This window comes from Magnolia sinica, chromosome 9 (genome assembly GCF_029962835.1).
Source record: "Magnolia sinica isolate HGM2019 chromosome 9, MsV1, whole genome shotgun sequence".
In the NCBI taxonomy this organism is placed as follows: domain Eukaryota; kingdom Viridiplantae; phylum Streptophyta; class Magnoliopsida; order Magnoliales; family Magnoliaceae; genus Magnolia; species Magnolia sinica.
Window position 1 is genome coordinate 58,754,110 of NC_080581.1, and position 26,653 is coordinate 58,780,762.

General features: G+C 40.4%; 1 protein-coding gene across 12 annotated transcripts in view; it reads left to right on the plus strand.

Moving 5' to 3' along the window:
- Positions 1–2,725: 2,725 nt before the first annotated feature.
- LOC131255476 (uncharacterized) overlaps positions 2,726–26,653 on the plus strand; it is a 49,144-nt gene continuing 25,216 nt past the window's right edge. For 3 of the 12 annotated variants that reach the window (XM_058256205.1, XM_058256204.1, XM_058256203.1), the window contains exons 1-14: positions 2,728–2,956; positions 3,132–3,194; positions 3,332–3,394; positions 4,279–4,433; positions 8,069–8,182; positions 8,465–8,530; positions 9,424–9,507; positions 9,607–9,693; positions 10,777–10,868; positions 10,955–11,015; positions 12,746–12,838; positions 13,331–13,391; positions 18,113–18,289; positions 19,569–19,687. In XM_058256205.1, coding sequence (XP_058112188.1) covers positions 2,773–2,956; positions 3,132–3,194; positions 3,332–3,394; positions 4,279–4,433; positions 8,069–8,182; positions 8,465–8,530; positions 9,424–9,507; positions 9,607–9,693; positions 10,777–10,868; positions 10,955–11,015; positions 12,746–12,838; positions 13,331–13,391; positions 18,113–18,289; positions 19,569–19,687 — 1,419 coding nt within the window. In that variant the 5' untranslated portion in view covers positions 2,728–2,772. Of the gene's footprint in view, positions 3,067–3,131; positions 3,195–3,331; positions 3,395–4,278; positions 4,434–8,068; positions 8,183–8,464; positions 8,531–9,423; positions 9,508–9,606; positions 9,694–10,776; positions 10,869–10,954; positions 11,016–12,745; positions 12,839–13,330; positions 13,392–18,112; positions 18,290–19,568; positions 19,688–26,653 lie in introns of all 12 variants that reach the window. The other 9 variants (XM_058256206.1, XM_058256208.1, XM_058256207.1 and 6 more) reach the window with 9 other exon arrangements.

Genomic DNA, 26,653 nt, shown 5'->3' on the forward strand with positions numbered 1-26,653 from the left:
TTGTGTTCGAACATAAATCACCTTATGGGACACATCCCATGGTTTAAATTGCTTGTGCCTTCCATTAGGTCCCATTAGTGAAAAATAACCCCCTAAACAGTTAACATAATTAATAAAGGGCCATTGGGGCAATTTACATTACTTATAACACTATATAAGGCCATTATTTAGGCATTCCCTCCTCTCATACGAATTTTAACGAGAAAAAAGTAGAGAAATAGATAAAAGAAAGAGGAGAAATGATGAGAGTGAGAGAGAGAGAGAGAGATTGGGTGTGAGTGTTGATTCATCTTCACCCTCTCATCCTCTCTCTAGCCGCCTTGCCGTAACAAGAGCCATTGTTGGAGTTTTCTTGACAATGATTGGAAATGCTAAACCCCATTTGTAATTTAGGGCTTTAATATGTATTTATTCATAATATCACAAGTTTGTATGTTTGTTCAGGTCTTTTAACGATATTTCACAAGTATCATGGCGCGCCTCACCTGGCATCTAAGCACAAAAACTTCCCTTCAAAACCCTGCCCAAACTCGGGTCTAAGCCTCAGCGTCTTGGGTGACATAAGTTTCTAAAAGCCTTTAGCATGAAGTTCATACCCTGTATACTTAATGGAGCCCATTTTGTTATATCATTACAATAGATACACCAAAATTTAGGTGAATCCAAAACTCATAGCCACAGTGAGAAAGAGTTTTCTATGGTTGAAACCTTCATGAACTCCACCTTATATTTATATGCCATCTCAATCTTTTATAAGTACATTTCTAATTAGATTGTGATACAAAACTTTCATTTCCACATGAATCATTAAACAGTGTCGCTGAATCTCCACCATTTTATTTGGATTAGCCTACTTAGTCTTTAGCCTCATGTCCTAAAATGATTTTGAATAATAGGAGTAGATGGATATTTCACAAACATCTTGGTGGGCCCTACCTAAGCATCCAATGGAGGAACTTACTCACTTCCTGCAAAAGGCTTTTGAGGAAATCCGAGTCCCATCTAAAATTCTGAGACCCATCTAATGTAATCCGTAGCCTTCCCACGAAGGATGGATTGGCTACTCCCTTGCCACCAGCCGCATGGCTGGTGGTTGGTGCTCTAAGGCCCCAACATGATGCACGTGTTTCATCCATTTTGTTCATCTATTTTTACCAATCATTTTATATCTTGATCCAAAAAATGAGAGGGATATAAATCTAAAGTAGATTACACCACAGGAAAATAATATTGATTAGATATCTAACATTAAAATCTTCCTAGGGCCTCATGTACTGTTTATTTGACATCCAATCTATTGATTAGGTTATACATACCCAGACGAGGAGAAAAACAAAGATTAGCTTCATCTAAAACTTTTATGGCCTCAAAAAGTTTTTAATAGTCGACGTTCATTCATCGCCATTTCCTGTGATGTGATTCACCTGAGATTGGGTTAACCTCATTTCAGGTTTTATCACATAAAATGATCTATAAAAGTAGATAGATGGCATGGATGAAACACATACATCATGTTGGGGCTCACATATCACCCACCACTAGCCATTGGCCGGTGGCAGGGAGTAGCCAATCCGTTTCCGTTGCCCGCACCAGTGCGTTGACGTCACCAATTCTGTCAGGCCGCAGTCCACATTGATGTATGCTCTCCATCCTCTTTTTTTTTTATATCATTGTAAGATATCAGCGCAAAAATAAGATAGATGCAATGCTTAAGCGGACCACACCAAATAATAAGTTTGGGTTGCATTAAATGATTTAGCGTTAGATCCAAGGCATTTTGTTCACTTATCATGAAACAATTGGAGAGAAGGAATGGACGGCGTGGATAGATGGATACATTACGGTGGTCCCACCCACAGAACTGTCCACTCGCTTCACGATCCGCGTCTGGAAGGTTTCAATAGCGGGCATTACTTTCCCCGCTGCTTCCTAAGCTATGACCGACTCGAGCTTAAGAAATGCTTGCTTTTTCGTCTTATACCATTAAATGATCTTTTTACAATGGATGGGCGATGCGGATATAACACATTCGTCGTGGTAGGGCCCACAGAACCAGGTGACGTCTACGCATTACCAAGGTCGGTGATGTGTGGCACATGACACAATTCGCTCCGCCCCTGCTCGTGTAATTCCACATCGGCGTGTGTGGGAAGCGCTCCACGCGCGTGGAATTAGCTACCCCTCATGTTCATGGAAACGGCTTGGCTACTCCTATTGGCCGATGGTCGTTTCTCCGTGGGCCCCAAAATGGTTAATGTATTTCATCCCTGTTGTCGATATGTTTTTATAGGTCATTTTATGTATGAGACCAAAATTGAAGTATATCCCGATCTTAAATAGGTCACATTACAGGAAACATTGTTGAAAGAACCTCGACCATTAAAAACTTTTTGGGCACAAAAGATTTGGATCAAGCTGATATTTGTTTTTAACCTTCATCGGGGTCTTTATGACCAAATCAACAGATTTGATGTCAAATAAACAGTGCAGTGGGCTTTAAGAGAATTTTAATGGTGGATATTCAATTGCTATTGTTTTCCCGTGGTATGGTCCACATTAGATTTATATCCCTCTCAGTTTTATCAAGGCTTAAAATTATCTGTAAAAATGGATGAACGGAATGGATGAAACACATACATCATGGTGGGGCCCACAGATCACAGACCACCAGCCCGGTGGCTGGTGGCATGGGAGTACCGAGTAGCCAATCCGTTTCCGATGTTCATTATCCGCTTCTCCTCTGAAACCGCACTGCTCTTTTTCGGGAGAAAAATGGAGGGAACTGTCTCTCCCGTTTTCTCTCTCTTCTCAGTTTGTCCTCACTCGAATTTCTCTCTCCGCGAGAATTCTCGTCTCCCGAAAATCCCATCGAAATCCGACCACACTACGTATCAAATCAGGGCCGTCGTTTCAGCAGACAGAAATGCAGCTTCGAGGGTTTCTCCTCAAAGAGCAGGTAACCGCACTCACCTCCTCTTCTGCCTTGTCTTTCGCCACCGGCTCATGTTAACCCTATCCACCTCTGGCGTGCTAACGTGCGCCAGGGCCGTCGGGAGCTAACAGCAGGTAGGCGTGCTCAGATTCCCCTTTGTGCTGTCCTTGCTTTCTAACGAGAAGTTTTGTAATTACAGGGCTTTCAAATCCCCCGAGGAAAACACAGAAGCTGCGTCCGGAGTTTCTGCCTCGTAGAGCAGGTAAGAATCGTTGCTTCTTTTTTCGTAGCGCCACTGCTCATGTTAGCATCGTCCTCAGTGTCTTACTAACATGGGCTGGGGGCATGCTGCCTGTATGGGCGGTGATGAATTCAACTGAGAGAGTTCTAAATTTTCAGGGCGTTTCAGTCCTGCAAGGAAGATTCAGAATCTGAACTCGGAGGTTTCTCCTCACAGAGCTGGTATATGCAATCCTCTTCTTCTTAGTTCAGTTCTCCGTTGGTTTTGGTTTCCGTAATTCTGTCCCACCCACACATGTTAGTGTCCCATTATGTGATTTTGCTAACTTGCGCCCCTGAAGATCTCAGGTAGAACTTTGTTAGAGAGAGGTTAATTCCAGTTCATTGTGTGATGAACCAGTCTTGTTGCATTGCCACTCTATACAGCTGGCGGTATACCTGGTCAATCCCTGCTGTCTATCAAGTGGGCCTTACTGTGTATTGTCCATGGTAAAGAAATGCAGTGCCCCTAATCCCTATCTGCTTCAACTTTGCCCATCAAATGGACAGTGAAAATAGAAGAAAATGGTCAGTAGTTTACATTCAAGTTGGAAACATCCATGAATCAAGAGGCTAGAATCAAGGTGTCAAAAAACGGTTGCGTGATAGTCACTGTGGCTATTACGTAATGGTTCCCATGAATCAGGAGGATAGAATCAAGGTGTCAAAAAAATGGTTGCATAATAGCCACTGCGGCTATTACGTAATGGTGATGATGGGGACTGTTATGTGTTATGGGGCCATGAAGGTATGTATCATAATGGCAATATACCTTGGCTATAATTGTCCAATTGTTGTGGTTTTTGTGGGGTGGACCATCTGCAGTAGGGCCAACCAGATGGATGTTTCCGCTCAGCAGCACATATGGTGGTGAGTGGCAATGAATACTGCATGTTCCATTGGGATTAACCAAAAAACTATTTGTTCTGGAAAATGTGGGCAGAACTAGTCCAACAGATTTGTTGATTTGGTGCTGGAAGTCAACTTTTATACGATAGAATTTTTCTTCATTGTTAATTTGGATTTTCATCCCTTTTTTTTTTTCCAAAATGTTTTTATTACTGTAGTTTCTGCGGTGAGATTGTTGCGGATAGATCAAGGAGGTGCTTTCGCTGACCTTTTGAATGACAAAGGAAAAAATTCTAGTGAGAACGAGATGTGTTACGTGGAAAGAACTCTTGGGTTTCGCACCCGTGCTTTGGATGATAGAGATATCAGATTGGTATCATTTCTTATATTTTTCCCTTTTTGCTTCGATTTATTTATAAGGTATTCGTTGATGCCTTCGACAAAATTTTTTTATTAAGAGAATATCTTTGCATGTGTAGATACATTGGGTTAATTGTTTGATTGGGTTGGCAGTTTTTCAAACAGAGGAAATTGTTCACAATTATGTGTTCTTTTTTGCATGTATGCGTAAATGCATCTAACGTTTGTATATTTGGAAATAAAAACATTAATATTCATGTGTAAGAGTACACAAGTTCTGGTGTTTATGCAAAGAGTGCATGTCTTGTTGGGGGACCGCGAAAGCACATAGAGACGAATCAAGCAAAGTATTCCAATAGCTCAATCCAACCCAATCACAAAGACTTCGAATTTAACATGGAAAACCCCTTGCTGGAAAAAACCGCAGCACGAAGCGACAAATATGCTCTATGAAAACAGAAAATTATAAAAGAGAGTTTACCCCATTCGAACAAGCCTCGAATCACCCAAGCTACACCCTTGAAACCCTAGGAACGAATTAGAAAGATATTGGATACCCCCTATTCCCGATTACACCCATATATATAGCCTCTAGGTGAATCACAATCAAAATAGGAAATAAATCCCGCACTTGCGCAATTTTGCATAACTCTGCGTGATTGTTCGATGGCACCTTCGATGGCATCGACAGGCTGTCGATGGCATCAAACCCCTTTGATGTCATTGAGCAAAACACCAAAATGTTCCAATGACTGAACATGTATTTTTCGGGTTTTTCCGATGGCATCGAACAGGACTTCGATGGCATTGGTAGCTCGTTGATGGCATCGAGCAGGACACCTCAAAGTATCCAGCAACCAGCATGGGATTTTTGAATTTTTTTGATGGCATCGAGTTGTCATCGATAGACTGTTGATTTACAAATTTAAGACATCAATCAGCATGTCTAATGTAGAACCACTAGTGGGACATATGAAGTTAGACATGTCTGAGGTTTAGTGGGCTCACGTTGGGGGGTGGGGTGTCAAGGATTACACATTTCACATGTAGGAAGTGGTTGAGAATAAGTAATATTATATTTCCCAGGCATGCATGGGCAAGGGATGCTTTGGTTGATGATGGAGTGAACATGAGGGGATTTGGAGAACTTTCCAATAGTTTTATGTATATTTCTTTACCCTAAATGAGGTTTAGATAGAAGAATACAATGCTTCATAAGGAAATAAAATGAACTGGTATACAAGGAAAGTAAATCAATTAGAATAATTAGAGGGTGAGATTGATTCTTCTTTCTGAGAATGAAAATATTACACCAATCACAACTATCACCTCCTCTCAAACTGATGCAGGTGATCAAATAGCAACGGTTCGCAAATTAAGAAAGAATGTCCGGCAATTGTCATGGTCTTCATGAGAACATCCACAATTTGATATTGAGACGCCATGTGTGGAAGAGAAATAATCTTAGACTGAGACTTCTCTCAAATGAAGTGACAATCTACCTCAATATGCTTTGTCCTTTCATGAAAGACATTATTAAAGACAATATGGATAGCACTGGTGTTATCAGGGTATCAGATGAATCCCAAAATCGGAAAATAATACTCGTATCCAGACAATCTCATTGTAGGTGGAAGACATTGCCTTGTACCTGGCTTGCCCATTCGTGTGGAAGACAATCTCAATGCGGGGCCCACCATGATGTATGTGGCTAATCCACATTGCCCATTCGTTATGCCAGCTAAATTTAGGACATGAACCCAAGAATGAGGTAGGTCTAAAGCTAAAGTGGACCATACCACAGGAAATAGTGGTAATCGAACGCCTATTGTTAAAAACTTCTTGGGGCCCCTAGAAGTTTTGGATCAAGCTGATATTTGTGTTTTCTCCTTATCTATGTTTGTGTGACCCTATGAACCGGTTAGATGATGAATAAACCTGAATGAGGGCCCATTGAAGGAAGCAACTTTCAATGGTGGACGAATTAACGCCATTGTTTCCTTTCTTGTAGGCCATTTGAGCGTTGGATCTGCTTCATTTTTCAGCTCATGCCCCAAAACGTTCTGATAAAATAAATGGACGATGCGGATATATTATATGCATTATAGTGGGGCCCACATATTTAAGTCAGCACTTTCAGACTAGTTTTCGAGGGGGAATTACTCACCCATTTTCAAATCATGTGAAAAAATAATAACTACTTATTTACCAAAGATTTATATATATCATGGAAAATCAAATAGGCCTTATATTGACTTTAGCTACCAAGGAAGACATCTAAATGAGATTTTAGAAAGTTGAAATGTAATGGTTTGTATTGTTAATACGTTTGTAATATGTAAAATCATATCATGCATTAGATACTATGTTTTGATACCCAGCTTGGTAACTGAGTTGGTAATGTACCTACTCTTCTGATCCATGGCCTAAGACCGAGTCTGCTTACCATGGCGTTTGGAGATGAAATGGCACATTAATGCAGAGGCATTTTCACACCGGGCTTGAGTGGGGTGGCTTGTGGGATGCAACGACACACTTGGGGTGGGTGGCCTGTGTGAGGTAGGTGGCTCATGTGTAGTAAAACACGTGTCATGTGGGGCCCGGGGGAGGGGGGGTTTGGTCGAGGACCTAACCCATGAGATGCGGGGCCTGGGCTATGAGATAAAGGGATTTATTCGCCACGCTCTATCAGTTCGAGCTTTTAGAGCAATTGGCTAGTTATCCTGCATCACATATGCCCTTCGAAAAAAAATAGATTAAATGTTTTGTTGGGTAAAAGAGATTTCAATATATGCATCAAATTAAGTTTTAATTCTCTCTCTCTCTCTCTCTCTCATTATAGCCCTGCCTGAGTTGAGGTTAACTTTATAAGTCCTGTTTTTCCAATCATTTCTATGTAATTATAACTCCCTGTCATCGGTAAGTCTAGAAACCTTCATATCCATACTTAATTTTTCTCTCGTGAATTGCATCCTTTAGACCTTACCCTCCTTTCCCACCCTTCAATCCTAGCCGAAGGCTCTCACTTTATTGGATCTATCAAAATTTTTTTTTCCATCGCATAGGTGGACCATCTTAATTAGCTATTTCATTCTATTTCCCACTGGGGCTATTCTTAGGCTGCTTCTGGTGTCCCCATCCTTGATGCTATTCTTAGTAGTCTTTTTGCATGCCCATCTTAGCGTCCTAGTTTTGCAATGCTCATTCTCTGCTAATGTTGCCTCCTAATTGCCCAACTCCGCCCTAGGATTGGGTAAAGGAGGGGGGTTGATGTCAAGCAGGCAACTGGTTGTAGACTCTTTTCTGATGAGAACTCTTTGTTAATTATGAACTTCTTTATATCGAAAAAGCAAAAAACCAAGATGAGCATGGCAATCAAAAGTATTGAATGTTTTGTATTGACCAAGGGTCTCATATGATAGGCAAAAACAATCTTTTGAACATGTATAAAAATTGCATTGTTGATACTTCAAAAGGCTGTTCAACAAGGCTTATTGGAAATATTGTTTACCCACCAAAATTAAAACATATTTTTCCATTCAAAGTTCATCTGTTGAATCCCTTATTGCTTTAGACAAGGTTAAAAAGTTACCATGTCACTTGATTTCAAGTCATTAAGTGAATGCGGATTTGATTTCTGTACTGTAGGTGACTGACATTGTTGGAGGTGCTGTTCGTTGGAGGCGTTATCTGGATCATCTAATCCTGTCACTTTGTAATGACGAGAACATGTTTAGAAGGATGGAGCCACTTCTCTTACAGGTATGTTGTTTGTTCACATATTTGGGCTCTTATACTAATTTGATAGATTGTAGAATGTGCCAATGTGGAACTATACCTATTTTCTTGTGGGATCCCACATTCCAAAATCGTCATAATCTCAACAACCGATGAGGAAAATTTTGATAACACTAACCTGTTTATCTTACTCATATTGGTCAGTGACTCACAGTAGAAAATATAATAATTTTCAGCAGCAGTACTTATGTATTTTCCTATGTATTTTGTACAACTTGTCTAAAATTTATGTTTCCTTGCTTTTAGATTCTTCGAATTGGTTTCTATGAGATTCTCAAGCTGGATATGCCACCATATGCTGTTGTGGATGAGGTGAGGTGAGTCTACTTTTTGAAAGCATCCCACCCTGTAAAATTTGTTAACTGTGAAGCTGTCCATTGTATTGTTTTCCTACAACTTTCTTTCACAAAATTGCATCCCAAAATCAAGGTATTCAATAATTGTAAAGATGGCTGTAATGACCATTACAGTAACCATTACTAGACAGGTTGTAACAGCTATCATGGACATATGACATCCTTTTTTTAAAAAAGTTTTTTAAAATACCTAAAAGCATAAGCTGTATCAGCCCCATAATGGGCTGTTACATGCCATTTTTCCCTACAATGGGCATTATAGCCCTGTAACGCATAACGCTTCCCACTGTTGCGTTATGTAACGGCCCTTATGACTGTTCCATAACGGTTTTTGAATACCTTGATCCCAATTGTATGCATATGCTCCATCAGCTCTCTATATGCTAGCATGTGCATCTCCATCTTCTATTCAAAGGCTTCAGCCTGACTGGTTGGAAATACAGCCATGAAACTGTGTCCCTCGCACATGAGAAAAAGTAGGTACTTGAAAGTAACAATGTTAGCATCCTTTGAACATTCTCTTTGATGAATACTTGTGGCACCACATTTTTTGGTGTACCTAGGACAAATACTTATCCAGTGCATATGATATGACTTGCAAGTTGCAATGTAAGCGTCCGTATCAGTAGCCCAACAAGTGCTCCTCATAACTTGAAGCTTATTCAGTGCTTGGCACTACTCATGTGCGTTAGACTTATGAACTGTTTTTCATGTCATGTTTTCTGTGTTTGGTATATGTGGACTCAAAAGTGGTTTCTTGATGTGCCCCTTTATAGTCACAATTAATATATTTTCAGTCCAAAGAAGATGTTGGCCATGTAATTGACGGTATCTTCTCTTCAACTCCAGAATGTAAAGCTTGCAAAGGTAGCACTTAGGCCTGGTGCGGGTAACATGGTGAACGGAATTCTGCGGAGACTGCTTTTACTGAAGGTTTGTCATTTTCTGTAACATTCACTATACTCAAATCAAGGGGTCACTAAAAACCATGTTCATTTGAATGCCTTGGCCCTTTTGTATCTATTGATTCAGGAAAAAAACTCACTTCCACTACCCAAACTGGAGGGTGATGAACGTGCGAAAGCACGCTCTCTGGCAACTATTTATTCACATCCAGTGGTATGTTTGTCATTGCACCTTCCCCCCCCCCTCTCCTTTTTATTTCTAGAAAATTTACTTCAGGAAGAAGGGTTTTCACATTTTCATTCGCTAATATTTATTATTGAGGAATTCTGCCATGGTAGCACGCTTCATGGAGTTCTGTGAAGTGTACATCAGAATATGTCCAATTCACATGTGGTGCCTGTGCATGGTGATCAGCTCATCGATTTTGTGGACCTGAAAAGCAATGGTATCTGACTGTTCTAGCCAAGCATCTGCTCAGTGGTCTGAAGCGGGCAATTAACCCAAAAAGAGCAACTGTACGTACATGTTCAGTGGGCAAAACTTGCAATAATTTGGTGGTCAAAATTGTTGAAAAATGGTTATGCCCATAGTTTACCCATATCGTGGCCAGCCAGATCATTGGTACCACTCAGCACAGACGTTTTCCACTTGTAGTGACATGTGTGTTTCTATGGCAAAGCTGTCTTTATATCATAAAAAATGCTCTGAATCATGCTTCACCACAAGTGTGTATCTTTGACTCTATGTAGCATTCTATCTGTAATATCAAAGCCTGATCTCTTTATGCGCAAACTGAAGAACTTTCACTTTTTATTATAGTTATACATATAACAAGGCAGAATAATGTTAGATGAGGACTCATCATCTGCAGCGGAAATGTTGCTTGCAACCTTCTCGAATGCATACGTTGCATGTATACAGTATATAGGACATTCGAGCCGTGTGTTACGTATGCTCCATCATGATCTCCTGGCATGCAAATCAGGTTTGTTTTCTCATCAGGGAATGACCTATATGAAAACAACACATGATTTAAATAAGAGTCACCACGTTCTGATTCAACTTACACTTGTGTCCCACCTGATGACTAGATTGGCCTGATTACTGTCCTGGGTGATCATGGTTGTGCCGCCTTAAACATGTCCCAGATTTCCTAATTCCTACATGTTTGTTGCAATGGCATTTTAACGAGTTTCCATGTGATGATCACATGAAACTGGTTGTGGTGATGAATTGTCATGTCAATTAATTATTATAGATTATAGAGGTGCTCATGGTCAATTTTCTGTTATCCAGTGGATGGTTAGACGGTGGATAAAATATCTTGGGGTAGAGGAAGCCATGAGGCTTATGATTTGGAATAATAGTGATCCCAGTTTCAGCCTCAGGTTCTCTCTCATCTCATTTTCTTCAGTTGATGATCTCATGTGCTGTTGATGTGTGGCTGATTTGCAGCCACCTCTTCAAATGACAGGGCAAACGGTGCGAAAGGTTTTACAAGAGCTGACCTTGTTGAGCGGCTGACAATACTGAAGGTGCTTTAGTCATTTTCTATTGTGCACACTATATGATCTATAATTTATCTGTGTTAAGCATTTTGTTTTTCTACTGACATTCCCCTCACTTTTATGCAAATGACAATCGCCTTCATCATAGCCTGTCTTATCACAGACAAAAGTGCCCCTTTCTTTTATGGAAAAGATTTTTTTCCCCCATTTTTATACATAAGCTGGTATTGAATGTCAGACCTCAATGTCGAAATGCAGTCTACCATTGAGCTACAGGCTCGAATCATGGAAAAGACATGATTATAAAGACATTGTGAATTAACTTTGAATTTTGGAGGTGCATTATTTTATGGTAAGGTGAAGAGATGGTATGTCTGTATTTACTTGATAAAGTTGGATGTTTGCTTAGTCGTTATTTCACCCATGTTGCAAATATGAAAGATGGGTGAGTGAACAATTCTTGATTGAAAAGGTTGGAGTTTTGTAGGAAGTTCAACAGCACCAGATAAAATCAAATCAACCTAAATTCATCCGGGAATGGGTTTATAGAATTAATGTTTGGTTTTTGCGTTATCAACTAAAGGCTTGAGGTCCTTACTCATGCCTTGGTGGTAGACTCACAAGAGTTTCAACACGAGGTCATGGGTTTGAGTACTCATTGTGGTGAAATCCCACTGTGGTGTGAGTGCGTGGGTGTGTGCGTAGGGTGTGATTGCGTGTGTAACAAAAAAAACTTGTAGGCTTGAAGTACACCTCTTTATTGTAAAGCAATGGGAAAAGATGATTTTCCTTTTTTATCAATGAATTCCGTATATTGAGGTTTTCCTCTTATATAAGGTCCTCATAACATACCACTGTACCTAAAGAATAATAACATGGTAGCGTCTTTTTCTGCATAGTTTATGGACCTATTTGGTTAATTAATGCTTTGAAGATATTCCTTGATGTATGACATGGATTCACATATGCCAGTCCATAAGGACACATCACCATTTCATCCGTAGTGAAAAGAAACGCTGACAAACATGTCAATAAAAATAAGCAAAAAGTTGAATGTTTTATTTTCCTGCCGGATTATTGCCTAGCACGTCGCGATAGACCCAACCCTATCAAGTTGATGGCTCTAAAAGGGTAAGGGAAGGTCCTAAAGGATGTGAGTGGAGTTAGTAAGAAAAGATTTGATGACTTATAGTGAATATGGTCCCTGATAGAGTGGAATCATGGAACAGGACTCATGTGGCCGACCCCATTTAGTTGGGACAAGTCTTAGATGATAATGATGGTTTTTTCCCCACCACAAAAAGATGGATTTACCACTAGATACAGCAAAAATGAGGATGTGGCTGCCATCATTTTGGTTATCATGGTTGTCTGGCATCTATACACACCACATCCCTGATAAAACGATATAACAATCCCTGCCACTAGAACACCTTGAAGATGGACACATCCATGTATACTCTAGCACACATGCGACATATGTGCCGAGAATATAGGACATACATCTCACACACTGCCTGAAGTGACATTGTCAAATGACACCTTGCCAACTTAATCAGCACCTGGATTTGATACATGATGGATTTCAGACTCCAATTTGATTCCCAAATTTTAATCAAGTTTACAACTGGTGTGCATGCACTTTTTCTTTTTCTAAATGAACATGAAAGAGCATGTTTCCTCGCCCCAACAATGTTTTACTGTACTTGATATTTTTGCCTTATTTGATCATTAATAATGCTTTTCTTGAACTTTAGGTTCCTCATGAACCATCCTTGCATATGGATGATTTTGTCCGCATCAAAACTGGCATGCAGGTGTGTGTTAAAATCTATAACACAACAAAAAGGGTATTGCTATTACTTGTTTCCTTTTCATAGGACTTGATATTTTGTCCGTTTAAGGGTCTGGATGGTTATTCAATTCAAAATAAATTGATCTTCATCACAAAGAATACCAAGCACATGGTTAATGCATGGGACTGGGGGCAGTGTGGGACAATTTCAGCTTACTCAGATCATAGGGCTGTTTGCACTTTGATACATGTCCAAAACCCATTGGCCCCTTTCCATCAATGTTTCCATTGTTGTTTGAGTTAGTTATTCTTTACTTCATGTCAATCGGAAAAGGAATTGTGGCTTTCCCAGTGAAGGAAATTTGAGTTCGCAATTCCTCATGTTACGCTAATAGCTTTTCTTAAGAATGAAATGCAACATTCTTCAAACAGCCGATCATAAGTCTTCGTCATTGTTATTGACCGCTTTTTGCTTCAATTGTTTTATCAAGTTTGCTCACAAGTTCAACATTTTATTTTATTTTATTTTATTTTTTCTGCTTCTCAGACTTTCATACAAGCGGGCTTATTGAAAGATGGTCTATGTTCAGTTCAGGATGAGAGTGCAGGTCAGTTCTTTTTCCAGACCCTACCCCAGCCAATTTTCTAAAATAGGCTTTGAAGGCTATGCCTATATGCAGTGCAAAAACTGAAGTGTGTATTCACTAAAAGTTTTTATTTAGAAGCTTCATTATGCTCATTTTGTTCTGGTGAAATAGAAATATAAATTGATGCATTTTGATCATGGTTAAAAGACTTGGTGACTTGACCTGACTTGTTCGACCTTGAGTTGAGTCATGACTAGGCCGAATCGTGGTTGAATCGACTTGCCTGTGTTGGGGATGACTCGTGGTGTCAAACTAGATTGGGTCTGACTGAGTCCAAGTTGACTCGGGCAGGTCTCACCTGACTCATCCATTTCTTAAAACCATGATGTTGATGCATATGTCATATCTCATAACGTACAAAGCATGGTTCATTTATAGAATCTGTTTGTTTGGGAAACATGTGGGCCAGGCGGAAAACAGTGCTGGTTTTGGTTGTCGTCTGGAGGGGTTGCTTCTCCCAGTTCTCAATTGCTGGAGTTTATTGAAAAATGGAAAATGCATAGAGTTACCAAAAGCCGATGTTGTCTGTGAGGCCTAGATGTTTCCTCAACAAATGACTTTTGGAAGGAAACTAAAACTTGACCTAAACATGCCCCAAAACTTCTGTAATTGTTGGAAGTTTTATAAATGTGTGTAAATCAAGAACCCACATAGCTTGCACAAGGCTAAGAATGACGTGGTGATGGTACTGGTGATGTCTTAAAAGGTGCATGCTTTACACCTTGTTGTGAAAGAAATTGTCGTGGAGGTTGTTTTTGATGTTAAAAAATGTGAGGCTTATGCTTCACGTGGCCAAGGCATACCTCAGCCTCACATATTTGAGTGAAGTTTGGATAGTTCTACACTTAGTTCTATGCATGCGTGGCATTTGGATGCATGGGTGATTAAATCAATGAATTTTGGGTCACACATCAAAGGCCACTAAGAAAAACTTGCTCCGATTAATTGATTTTAACCATCCAATTAGTAGCCTATAAAATAGATGCTCAAGATTGCTTATACTAAATGGGTCTGGTCGTCAATTTGAGCCATCCATTTGTTGGTCCATTTACACCTCCGTATATTCATCTCAACCAGAAGATCCTGACCATCCCAGTTGTAGCTTGAAAAATATAGCGACATAAAATGTAAGTGCCACATTTGCATGGTTATGATCATTTGACAGACGATCTTTCATTGTGACCCATCAACTGTGGGCTAGACCTAATGGAGTGTCCAAATTGATTGATTAGGTCGTCCATGGGTATAAGTTCAAGTCAATGCACCATAAGTTGTCTATGAGAGCATAAGATTTTAACTGCTTAATTTGAAACTAAAGGTTAACCATTTTTTGTACCAACAAAAGATATAATCAATTTTTGTAAGCCAGAACATTAATTTGGTGCCTCATTGTAGATTGGGGATGCATGAAATAGACTAATGCAACCCCTCATGCCAGGTACACACTGCACTTCATGCTAAATTGTTTACAAGGTTTGATCATAATTTACAAGGACCCTCTAAGACAGTACTTTAAAATCTAGATTGGACCGGACAATCACACCAATTTTGGACTCGAAACGTCCACTATGGTGGTCTGGTTTCATATGATACCCGTTTTTAGAACAAAACCAACTAGGTTTTTGAGATTTTCTAGTCCTTAATTGGAACCATTCAAACTGGGCAGTTTTGTGTGAGCTTCCCGGTCTGCCTATCTCCTCTCTCCTCCATTAAAAAAAGTCAATGACATGTCGCTAGAAGATTGAAAATAGTGTAGCCCACTGTCCACCATATTGAAAACTAGGATGTCACACACCTTTGTTGTAGTGGCACATATGTCGGTATTCATATGGGCAGTGCTGTGCGGGCACTTGGGTGTAACACAAACAAGAAAAGAAAATTGGATGTTGCAGCATGTCCGCTTCTTTTTTCTTTCTTTCGTTTTCCTCTTTCTATGTCCTCTTCTTTCTTCGTCTCTTGACAACCATCCAATCCTGTCTCTGTCAAACAGGACTCAAAGATGGGGAGTCATTTGATACATCGGAGAATGCGATGGTTGATCACATGCATTTGAAAAGCGTATGCATGGCATACTTAGACGCTGCTTAACCATCCATATTGTGGGATTCAGTGTAGATAAGTGGTGGACTAAACATTAGTGCTGGTACAAAGAATCTAAACTTGGATTCATGGACCCTTATTTGCTTAATGAGGACCATTGGCCATTTCCATTCTTCCATCCACTAAATGGCTACAAAATCAGATGCTTAAGTAATCAAGTTAGTTGTCATCATCATCATCTAAGCCTTATCCCAATCTGTTGGGGTTTGCTACATGAACTCTGTTCCTCCATTCAGGCTTACAACTTCAGTTAGACCATGGGTCAAGTCTTTTCTTACTACCTCCATGTCCTCGTCGGGACATGGGCCTTCCCTTGCAAGTCAGTGTAACTTCTTATTTTTAATCCATCTACATTTGGATTCACAATTTAGACAGTTCAATTTGAGTTACTTTGTATGCCGTTTTTATCTTTTTTTAGTGCCTATGTATCAAACTTAGCTAGAGTATTAAAGTGGTTCTCCTCAAAGACAAGTCAACTCTGTTAGCATCCAGGTCCGGTTTGTAACATTGCTCCCAACTATGCTTGCCTTTTAAAAGTCTTGATGGTATTAGGAACCTATCGGATAGGTGTTCAGCATATGTATGTTAGGAACCTATTAGATGGGTGTTGGGCATGTGCCAAGACAGCTATTCACAACTTATTTCTGTAGACGCGTATTAGGCATATTTCTCAGGCATATATTAAGATGTTGGGTTTGGATAATCTTAAATTTTCTGATGCTATTCATATGTGAAAGTTTCAATGCTTTAGTGGGTAATGTATTTTTTGTATTTCTTTTTTACTTACATGAACTAATAAAATCCTCCAATGGAAGTTTTGTGCTCCCATTGCTTGTCCCAGGCCTGTGTAAAGGAGGGTTGCGTTAGGTTGGTAGCCGGCGTCAAGCTTTTGCCGCATCTTTTACTGATGAATCCTCAAAATCTGACATTTCAAGTAGAGTGGAACAACATAACAGGATGTGTAGTAGCTCCGACCCCAATATGGGATAAGGCTTAGATGATGATGATGGCAGCTTTAACAAAATAGGATTTTGGCAAGACATTCACCACAAGTATCCTAGAGTATTTAGTATCAATGCCTGTATCATCTACATGTTTAGCATGGTACATTGAGCATATACAAGTAAGCGGGTATAGTAGCTCCACAAGCACATCAATGCACAACCACGTGTGTAGGATCTCCTAGTTGTGTTTCAGGTGGGACCCACAGGTTAGATCATTTGGCCAAAAACTCAAGCTCTTTAACTATCAGTTAAGCTACATGCTTACATACACAATGGAGGGTGAGTTCTTTCAGCCAACTACTATTTTCATATGTGTGTGTGTGGCCTACCTCATATGGTTAAATGACAATGAGTGCACCCATCACAGATGTCCTGCCACATGTGGTGCAGTCCCAAGTGGCCCAGTTGGGTAGCCACTCAAGAACACAACAGTGAAGAAGAACACACTCCACACAAGGAAAGTCAAGTTACTAAAACATGCTTTCCGTGAATTTCCAATGGGGAAAACCATGTTGCAAAACAAAAGAAATTAGATTGATCACCTTTTCTTTCTTCAACAATACTTGGATATTAAAAAAAATGAAAAAAAAAAAAAAAACAAAAACCCCTTCCCTCTTGCATTGAGGGTTGCTTTTAATCATAAATTTCAACGTGCCACATAACTTCCAACTGATAAGATTCAATCACTTCCAACTGATAAGATTCAATCATATTCTTCTATTAAGTCTCTAACCAACAGAAAATCATCTTAATATCAACATATATTGAGAAATAAGCTAATAAACTATCAACCAATATGAAATAACATCTAAAAGAACAACCAACATAATTTAATCTAACACCCAAGCAAAGAAGAAATCCCAATAGGACTGCTGAAATCATGTCGTTGTTGTATGCTGTCCTCAAAATTGGTGGTAACTCAAACAATATCAAAATTATGTGATCTTGGACTCATTGGAGAGCTAGCTAATTCAATAAGCTTTCGAACAGGGCCAATTTCATGTTATTCCAACATTGCTTGATACCTCCAAAGTGGGCCACAACATAAGTGACGGAAATAGTAAGTGAGCCTATAAAATTATTTCGATAACTAAAAACTAGGCGAAAATCTAATGGCAATCTTGAGCTAGGAGAGTTAGAGGAATCTTCATGAGGGACCCACGATGGTGGCCCACTCTCCAGGTGATCATGATTAGTCTTCTAGGGTAAAAATGTTGACCCTCGTGTGATGTGTGAAAAAGTCTAGGCCTTTGGATGGTTTGATCATGGGACATAGGAAAATCCACAATGGAGATTTGTTTGGCCTAGATGCAGTCTGCATCAACATGTAACATGTGGTTGTTTGGCGGTCCTTTTTCTTCTATTAAAAATATCATGTTACCATGTTGAATGATGTGTCTGCATGTTGAGTTTGCCTAGGCTGCCACATCAGATGCTAGTTTCATTTCTTACAGCACCTCGTATGTCTAGGTCAAATAGATTAATCTGCTAGAAATAGTAGTTCATTGTCTTTAGGATTACTTTCGTCTGCTTTTCCTAGTGAAATTCTAGGAGTGACTTCCTATATTCATCTTTCAGCTCAATTGTGTTGGGATTTGGGGCTTCTAGTAAGTATATATTTCCTAACAGATCAAAACTTAACTGCAGGTTTGGTGGTGTCTGTTGTGGATCCACAACCCGGAGAGACCATTGTCGACTGTTGTGCTGCGCCTGGAGGAAAGACTCTATTCATGGCATCACGTTTGAGAGGCCAAGGTGATCTTCAATGAAATCCGATCCTCCGTATCGGATGGGTGAGGAATTATTGAGTCCTGAATCTCTTAATGCATTAGGATGTGTATAACGTCCAAACTCCTGATGTGCCATGTCATATAAGAGGTCCTATGAAATGGTCAAAGACCGTACATGTAAAGGGAAGGGCCCTTCCATGGATGAGAATTCCCCAAAAATCCCAAATTCAAATATCCTAATTAAAAAAAAAAAAATCATAATTTTTAAATGGTTGTTGACGGTAGAAAGAAGATGATGCTGCATCAGTCAAGAAAAAAGGTGACAAATTGGACATCTAGAGTCATCAAGTCTGAATGATTTTTGGATTCACCATCCACAATGGGGCCCATCTAAGCTTTAAATTTTTATTCCTCGTTCCATGTCGAAAGAGTCTTCTTACTTTTGGTCCGTCTAAGATGAGTGAAGGGCCAAAACCTGCTAAAACTACCTAAAATAGTTGCTTGTTCCAGACTGAAATCACATCAACTTGGTCATGACCGAAACTGAGTCGATTCATTTTTTTTTTCCTGATATTTGATTTCATAGGCATATCTGGTCAGCAATCTAGATCTGGGGACTGTGGGCTTCACCTGTATGGATTGCCTGCATCAGGTCACTAATCGTGTCCTGATGCACATTATCCTGTAATTCTTATCTATATGTGAATATAGCATTTGAACATTTCACTCATAGCTTTATGAGCCATACCTGTGTACAAGACATACCATTTTCACACTATCATACATGCTACGATGGCAGAAAGGTACAATATCCAAGCCCTTCAGTAAGCGGGTGCGATGGGATTGTTGTTCTCACCCAAAAATAAATCTGGTCCAGGTGGACCACTACACACACACACACACACATGCACACACACCCCCACACACTCACGCCATAGTGGAATTTCACCACCTATGGGTATTCGAACCCTTGACTGTGTGTTGAAACTCTTGAGAGTCTACCACCAGAGCAAGAGTAAGGACCCAGGTAGACCACTATATTAGAAACAGGTGATGGTTAGAAAACTTCAGCCAAGTTTTCATCAGCCATAAATTTGTATTGTGAGCTATTGCCTGCCTGACTAGTGGACTGACCTGATACTTGGGCCAGGGCATCTATGTAGAGGTAGCCCTCTGATTGGTAGATTGTATCTCATTCCTATTTGCATGCTGGTACATCTGGCGTGTACATGGGCTACCTTTAACATGTGTGTGGGTTTAGCAAAGATCTTTCACTAATGCCTTGTCATGGACTCATGATGTAGGTATGGTGTATGCAATTGACGTAAACAAGGGCCGCTTAAGAATTCTTGAAGAGACAGCCAAGTCACACAATGTCAATGATGTCATCACTGTTGTGCATGCTGACCTTCGTATTTTTTCTGTAAGTTATTTACCAACAGAAAATTAATGAATATAAGTAAAGGAAATTTTGAGTTCATCAGGATAATCCACATTTTCAATTTTCTCCAACCATGCTTGCAATGTTCTAAATCATCTATTACAAATTGAGATGGGTATATTGTTTGTATTCTAAAATTATACGCGTTATCCTTGGGGAATGTACCATTGAGATGCGTCTATTTTTTGCTTTCTGCCTTTTTATTTTTGTAGATATGTTCATAAGGGGCTATGCCATCAGCAGAAGATCATTCACTTTCATGCTAATTCTTAGTTATGTGGCTGAATTGCTTCATTTTCTCTAAATAGCCATGTTGGAAACACGTCTGCAACATGCTAGGAAAGCATGTTGAATGCACATTGCGATGGCTATCAGGAAAAACCACACTTTTACTTATCTTCTTTTTAGGCTTATACATTATATGCAATTTACACCCACTTTGATTGTTTAATTCACGTATCCTTTCTGCTTTTGGTTTATATAGTAATCCAAATTCTGACTATTGTACAATAGTGCCTCTGATAATGAATATTCATGGTGGATTGGTGGAGAGAGTAATTGTGACTAGAAAAGCTAAATGTTAGTCTCTCCTTTTATGTTATAATAAATGTCTCTCAGAACTAGTGTATTAAATAGTGTGCACTACATAGTGTAGATTACTCAAATAGCACAAATCCCTTGTAGTGTACACTATAGGGGTTGTAGCATACACTACAACTACGTAGTGTGTAGCATAGGTAGCGTACGCTACGTTGCACCTTTTTTTTTTTTTTTTTATTATTATTATTTTTTAAGTTTTATGTATTTGAAATGGTGTCAAACTCATATTGTAGAAAATCTTATAATGTAAAATTGAAACCAAAAATGCCCTATTGTTTCTAAATTTAAGCAATGGTGCTTTTTTATTAAAACGTGTGTTGAATTCACACCATAAAGATATCCTAAAAACTTAAATTTAAAAGAAAAGAGTTCAAAAGAGGGATTTCAAAAACCCCTCTTCCAAACCCTAGCCGCCAATGCAACTTCTCCATTTCTTTGAATCTAGCGATCCAGAAGGCCATTGAAGGGGATATTTCGGCCAATCATTAGAGCTTGCAAGGCCTATTGGCTGTATTTTAAAGAACATTGGAGCTGAAACAAAGGAGAAATCAAATTTCCCCCTGTTTGCATTTGTACGACTACGAAATTATAAATTTCAGATTTTTTATTGATTAAATCTCTTCTTGAGCTTGTAAAACTAAGAGGTATGTTCTTGCACCTTAATGAGTTCCTTTTCATTTAGAATGAAGATTTGTTAGTTATTTTGGATTTTTTTTTTTTTTTCATTTTTTAATATAAAAATGTTGGTTACCATGCAATATTTGTAGGATAGGGTTGGTATGCAATTTTTTCATATCATTTTTTTAGGTGGTGTTTGTATGGGTGGTATGCATTGTTTTCTATGGTGTGGCCCATGTGGAACTCACTATGGGTTGTGTATGGATGTAGATATGCATTGTTTTCTATGGTGTGACACACGTGGAGCCCACTGAGGTGTGTGTATGGGTGTATGTGCATTATTTTGAAAATGCTCATACTTCAAAAATTTTATTAAGCGTATGTATATATATTTTGTTTTTTCTTTACTATTTATTATTATTATTATTTAAAATTTAAAAATAGAAATACGATGTAGCTTACGCTACACACTGCACTATTAATGCTACAAGCTATAGAGGGTTGAAAGCTACGCAACACGCTACCGCTATTTAAAACACTGCTTAGAGCATTCTTGCAAACCTTTCTGGATTCTTATGCATTCACTCTCTCTGTGTGGTATGTTATGATAAATATCTCTCAGAACATCCTTGCAAACATTTTTAGATTCTTGTGCATTCACTTTCTATGCATTTTATGCATTAGTAAGGCATAAAAAGCTCTTGCAACTCATACAACCAATAGATGTATCAACATCTCCTGAACTTACAATAGATTTTCTTGTGTGAGGGAGGGCTTTACCTTTCACTTGCCAACACAATGGGCTATTCATCTGGTGGTGCCCACCATGAACATGCATTGGCTGAAAAATCAGGCTGGTCTACCTACTAGTTAACTTATACATGCATGTTGTATATGGGTGTTCGGTAATTTTCTTTTGACTACCCATTTTATCATATATGCATAACCAGTGTTTTAAGCAGTAGTTAGCGTGTAGCTTAGTGTTCACCCCTCTGAAACATGAGGCTTAAGCTATATAACATGTGGCATGAGCTACAAGCTACTTCTAAATTTTTAATTAGGGTTGTGCTTGGTTGTGCCAAATATCATGATATGATATTTGGCACCAAATTTGTTTGATTAATAATGAAATTTAATGTCATTTTGTGCAACCAAAGACAACAAAAAATAAATAAAGATCAAGTATAAAGGTAAAGAAAGAACAACGTAATTGATTTAATATGGTTACTAATATTATTTTAGTATAGGAACCTTTTCTAATTCAACACAAAATAGCCCCAGTTTGGAAGACCGGACGGAAGAGTGAAGACCGGACGGAATGCGATCGACGACCGGAAAAGGTGATAGTAGCAGAGGAAGAGTAAAGGCTGATACAGCAGCATCTGATGGAGAAGAAGAAAATGGTGATTCGGACGCTCCTGGTACCAGTGATTGGAAGCTAGTATCGAATAAACACTATAACTAGAGGACAACAACGGTTAAAGAGAGAAAGAGGAACTCCTATCCTACCCTATACGTTAGGTGTCCAACGGGATGGCTCCCTATCAATATTTCGAGGGTTTTTGGGCGAGCGGGAGCGGTTATGGATGTTGTAATGCCCCATGACTGTAGTACTGGCTCATACCGAGGCTTTTCCCTAGTTCGTATGAGTTCAGAAACGGAGCTGGCAAGGGTGGTTGAAATGCTGCATGGTCAACGGTTTGGGGGAATCCCGCTCTTAGTCCAGTGGGCCAGATTCGGGCCCTCATACAGAGATCAAAAGAGGCATGGCTCTGTACGGGAACCCCATAAGGAGAATTCTAATATCCCTTTAACCTCCAAAGCTATGAGATCAGAAGGCTTTCATTCAGGGATGCCCTCCTCCATAGGGACCCAATTCCTAAAGAAAAGCCCCTCACCCCCCCAACAATGGAAGCGGAAACTAGTGTTTCTAATGGACCAACTCGAGAGGAAGCTAAGGACGTTCAACCAACTCCAACATCACCATCAACTAGGAATCATTCGACAAAACCAGAGTTGAGTTGGCTACGTCAGTGATCATCACAACCAAAGAGGGAGCCTCGCTATCGGAAGTTTGGGAATGGATTTCTGAATGCATTGGATTCAGTCCACACAACTATATCATCAAGCCTTTGGGCTACAATGAGCTTTGGGTTAAAGTTTGCCCCGGTCTCAACCATGCGATGCTAACAATGGCAGGCCACATCCATACTCATGGGCCAGTTGTTAAGGTTATGACGTGGGATGAATTTTCCATTTTTGGGAAGGAGAATATATGGGTTCTCATTTGGGATATTCCGCTGGAATGCTGGTACGATGAATTCCTCATTTCTGCAGCCTCCCGTTTGGGATTCCTTCTTGAAATGGACTTCAAAACGAAATCCGGTGATGAGTTAGGAGTCATTAGGGCGTGAGTAAGAAGAAAGAAGGGTTCTCCTTTGCCCTCCCACCTTTAGATGAAGATTGACAAACGGATCATCAATCTTTTGGTCGTTAAGGAGATGCCGGGTGTAGTTTATCCCAGGTGGGGTGACATTTGGAGACAGAAGGAACCTGATCCTTCAATTCCGGCTGCGGCACCGGAGAAGACGACAAATGACGGAGTACGACTTCCATACTCCAGCGGAGTATCATTTGCAAACCATGCCACCTCAACTTCAGCCATTGTAAACCGCGCCTGCATCCATCACATCGAGGAGCTATGTGGCAAGATCACCGAAGCTTCCACGTTACGTTCGGACGAAGCAAACCTTTCCTTCAGCGAGAAGCAACCGCGACGTCCAGAGCCTTTGACACATGGAGCGCATGCAGATCTGAGATTTAACGTGAGGCCCCCCTCCGTTGATTTATCGGCAAGAGAAGACACGTGTTCATTGCAGATCCATCCTCGACAGCGTATGGATGTTTCCGCTTCGAGACATATCCATGATCTAGATGCTATCTCCTCTAGAGCCAGACACGTGCCCAATGGGAATCTCGAGGTTGGTCAGACGTCCCAATATGTCGCCTCATCCTCTTCCAGCCCGAGACTGCTGTCTCTCATTGATTTCGGGCCTACAATCCTGGGTCCATTTCCTACCCGAAATCATTGTTCCCCAAACATATTCATCCCTTCGACCAGACCTGTATCTGAAAGCATCTATCCTATCATCTCCACACCTTTGCCTCGCCCACATCCCAACTCAGATAACACTCTTTCCTATCTTCATATTCCAACATCCCCGCAGGATTCCTTTCGCCTCGGCCGGGCCATGGCTGATGACTTTTCCAGAGGGGAAGAATCTGATAGCTGATTTTCTGAATCCCAAACCTATTCATCCCTCCCAACTTCACCAATCACCTCCGTACCTGCTTCTTGGGACTGGGCTGAGATGGGCCCTATTACTATTTTTCTGGAAGAAGTATCTGGCGATGTGACAGTTGCTGAGCCTCTGCAGATGTGTGCAGACTACCCCCATCATCTTCAGCAAGACGTGGATATGATCTCCATCAAAGGAAAAAACCAGAGAACAGATTTTTGATGAGATCCAAAATAAAAAATGGATCAGGAACGCAGTTGGCCATGTCGGGAGATCCCTGGGCCTCTCTCATGGTGACAGAGTCGAAGATTACACTGCCTTATTTCAATATATTGAAAGTAGGGGAAGACTTCTCCCACCATCCAAAACTCCTATCAAGCAGGTGTCCATATCTAGCAACAATCGTGAGTTACAAAGATTACAACTGAGCCCAGGTCTGTTAGCTTCGTCCAGCGCAAGGAGAGGACGAAAGGGTACTCGGGGAAGTTCGGTGACCCAATGATCATCATCTCTTGGAACGTTCGGGGGGTGGGTTCCAAGCTAAAAAGAAGTCTTTGATTAAGGAATCCATAGGGAGAAAAGATCCTGACGTTATTTTCCTTCAGGAAACCAAAGTTCCGTTATTTTCTGATGGTCTGCTGGCGTCTCTATGGAAAGCCAAGGATGCTAAGAGAGTGACTCTTGATGCTTCGGGATCCTCGGGTGGTATTCTTATCGCTTGGAAGTCCTCTAAATGGGACCTTCTGTCCTCTTCCACTGGAGCCTTCTCGGCGAGTGTTATTTTGCAAGATAAGTGTTCTAATTTCTGTTGTCTTATATCTGCTGTTTAGGGTCCTAATGAGGACTCTAATAGACCAGCATTCTGGGACGAATTTTCTTCTACCAGACTGTCCTTCTCAGGTCCATGTTGCTTTGTTGGGGACTTTAACGTCATCCGATTTGCTGCGGAACACTCTCACAAAAGAAGGGTCTCCCCGGCTGTGGAGGCGTTCTCATATTGGATTCAAGCTCAGGAACTGGTCGACATTCCAATGCTAGGGGCCATATTTACTTGGTCGAATAGGCGTTGGTCCCAAATTCAATCAAGATTGGACAAATTTCTCATTTCTACGGACTGGCTAGAGGCCTTTCCTTCTCTCTTCCAGCAGGCTCTTCCAAGAACAATATCGGACCACTGCCCAATCTTGCTCTCATCGGAAGAAGAAAACCGGGGTCCGAAACCCTTAAAGTTTAACTCTTCAGAAGATAGTCGAATGGTGGTCAACACTCTCAGCTGATGGATTTGCAGGGTACAAGCTGCTATGCAAACTCAGACTTCTGAAGGAGAAGATTAAAGAGTGTAAAGAAAAAGAACTTCTCAAGTGAAAAGCAGAATCGGATGCTCTATTTGATGAGCTGTAGTGTATTGACTCTGAAGCTGAAGGAGGGCCCATACCCATATAGGTTCTGAGTAGGCGCATCCAAATCATCCAATCCATTTCGACCAGGGCCCTAGAAGACGAAGTATCTTGGAAGTTGAAATCGAGGGCCAGATGGATCGCTGAGGGAGACAAGAATACTAGATACTTTCACAGTATAGCCAATATGCGCCACTGTGCTAAAGCCATCCTCAGTATCACCGTCAATGGTAGACAAGTCGATGATAAACTGGAGATAGCTGACCTAGCTGTTTCCCATTTTGAATCCCTCCTTACTTCTGATGATTGGATCAGGCCCTGTTTAGACGGCATCACCTTTAACTCTCTTGAGCAATCGGAGGCAGATATCCTGGAAGCTGCATTCTTAGAGGAAGAGACCAAAATAGCTATTCAATCATTGGGGGGAGACAAGTCGCTCAGTCCTGATGGATATCCCATGATATTTTTTCAGATGTTCTGGGAATCCATTAAACATGATGTCATGGATTTTCTACATGAATTCCATTGTAGAGGCAGAATTTCAAAAGGAATGGGTGCTTCATTCATTGCTCTCATCCCAAAAATTGCCGGTGCGAGCACTTTTGCCGAATTTCGACCCATAAGTCTGATTGGGGGCCCGTACAAAATTCTGGCAAAAATTCTTTCCTCTAGATTATCGAAAGTGATGTGGAACTTGATCTCGAAGTACCAAAATGCGTTTATAAACGGTAGACAAATCATTGATTGTGCCTTGATTGCCAACGAATGCCTTCATTCATGCCATAAGTCCGGGATGAAGAGTATCTTCTGCAAGCCGGATATTGAAAAGGCATACGATCACATTGATTGGGGATTCCTTCAATATATGCTTCTCTGTATGGGCTTTGGCGATAGATGGAGAAAATGGATAGAGGCGTGTGTGGAATCGGGCCACTTCTCTGTCCTTATCAATGGAGCCCCTAAAGGTTTTTTTAACAGCTCGAGAGGTATACGCCAAGGGGACCCTCTATCCCCGCTCCTCTTTATCATAGTAG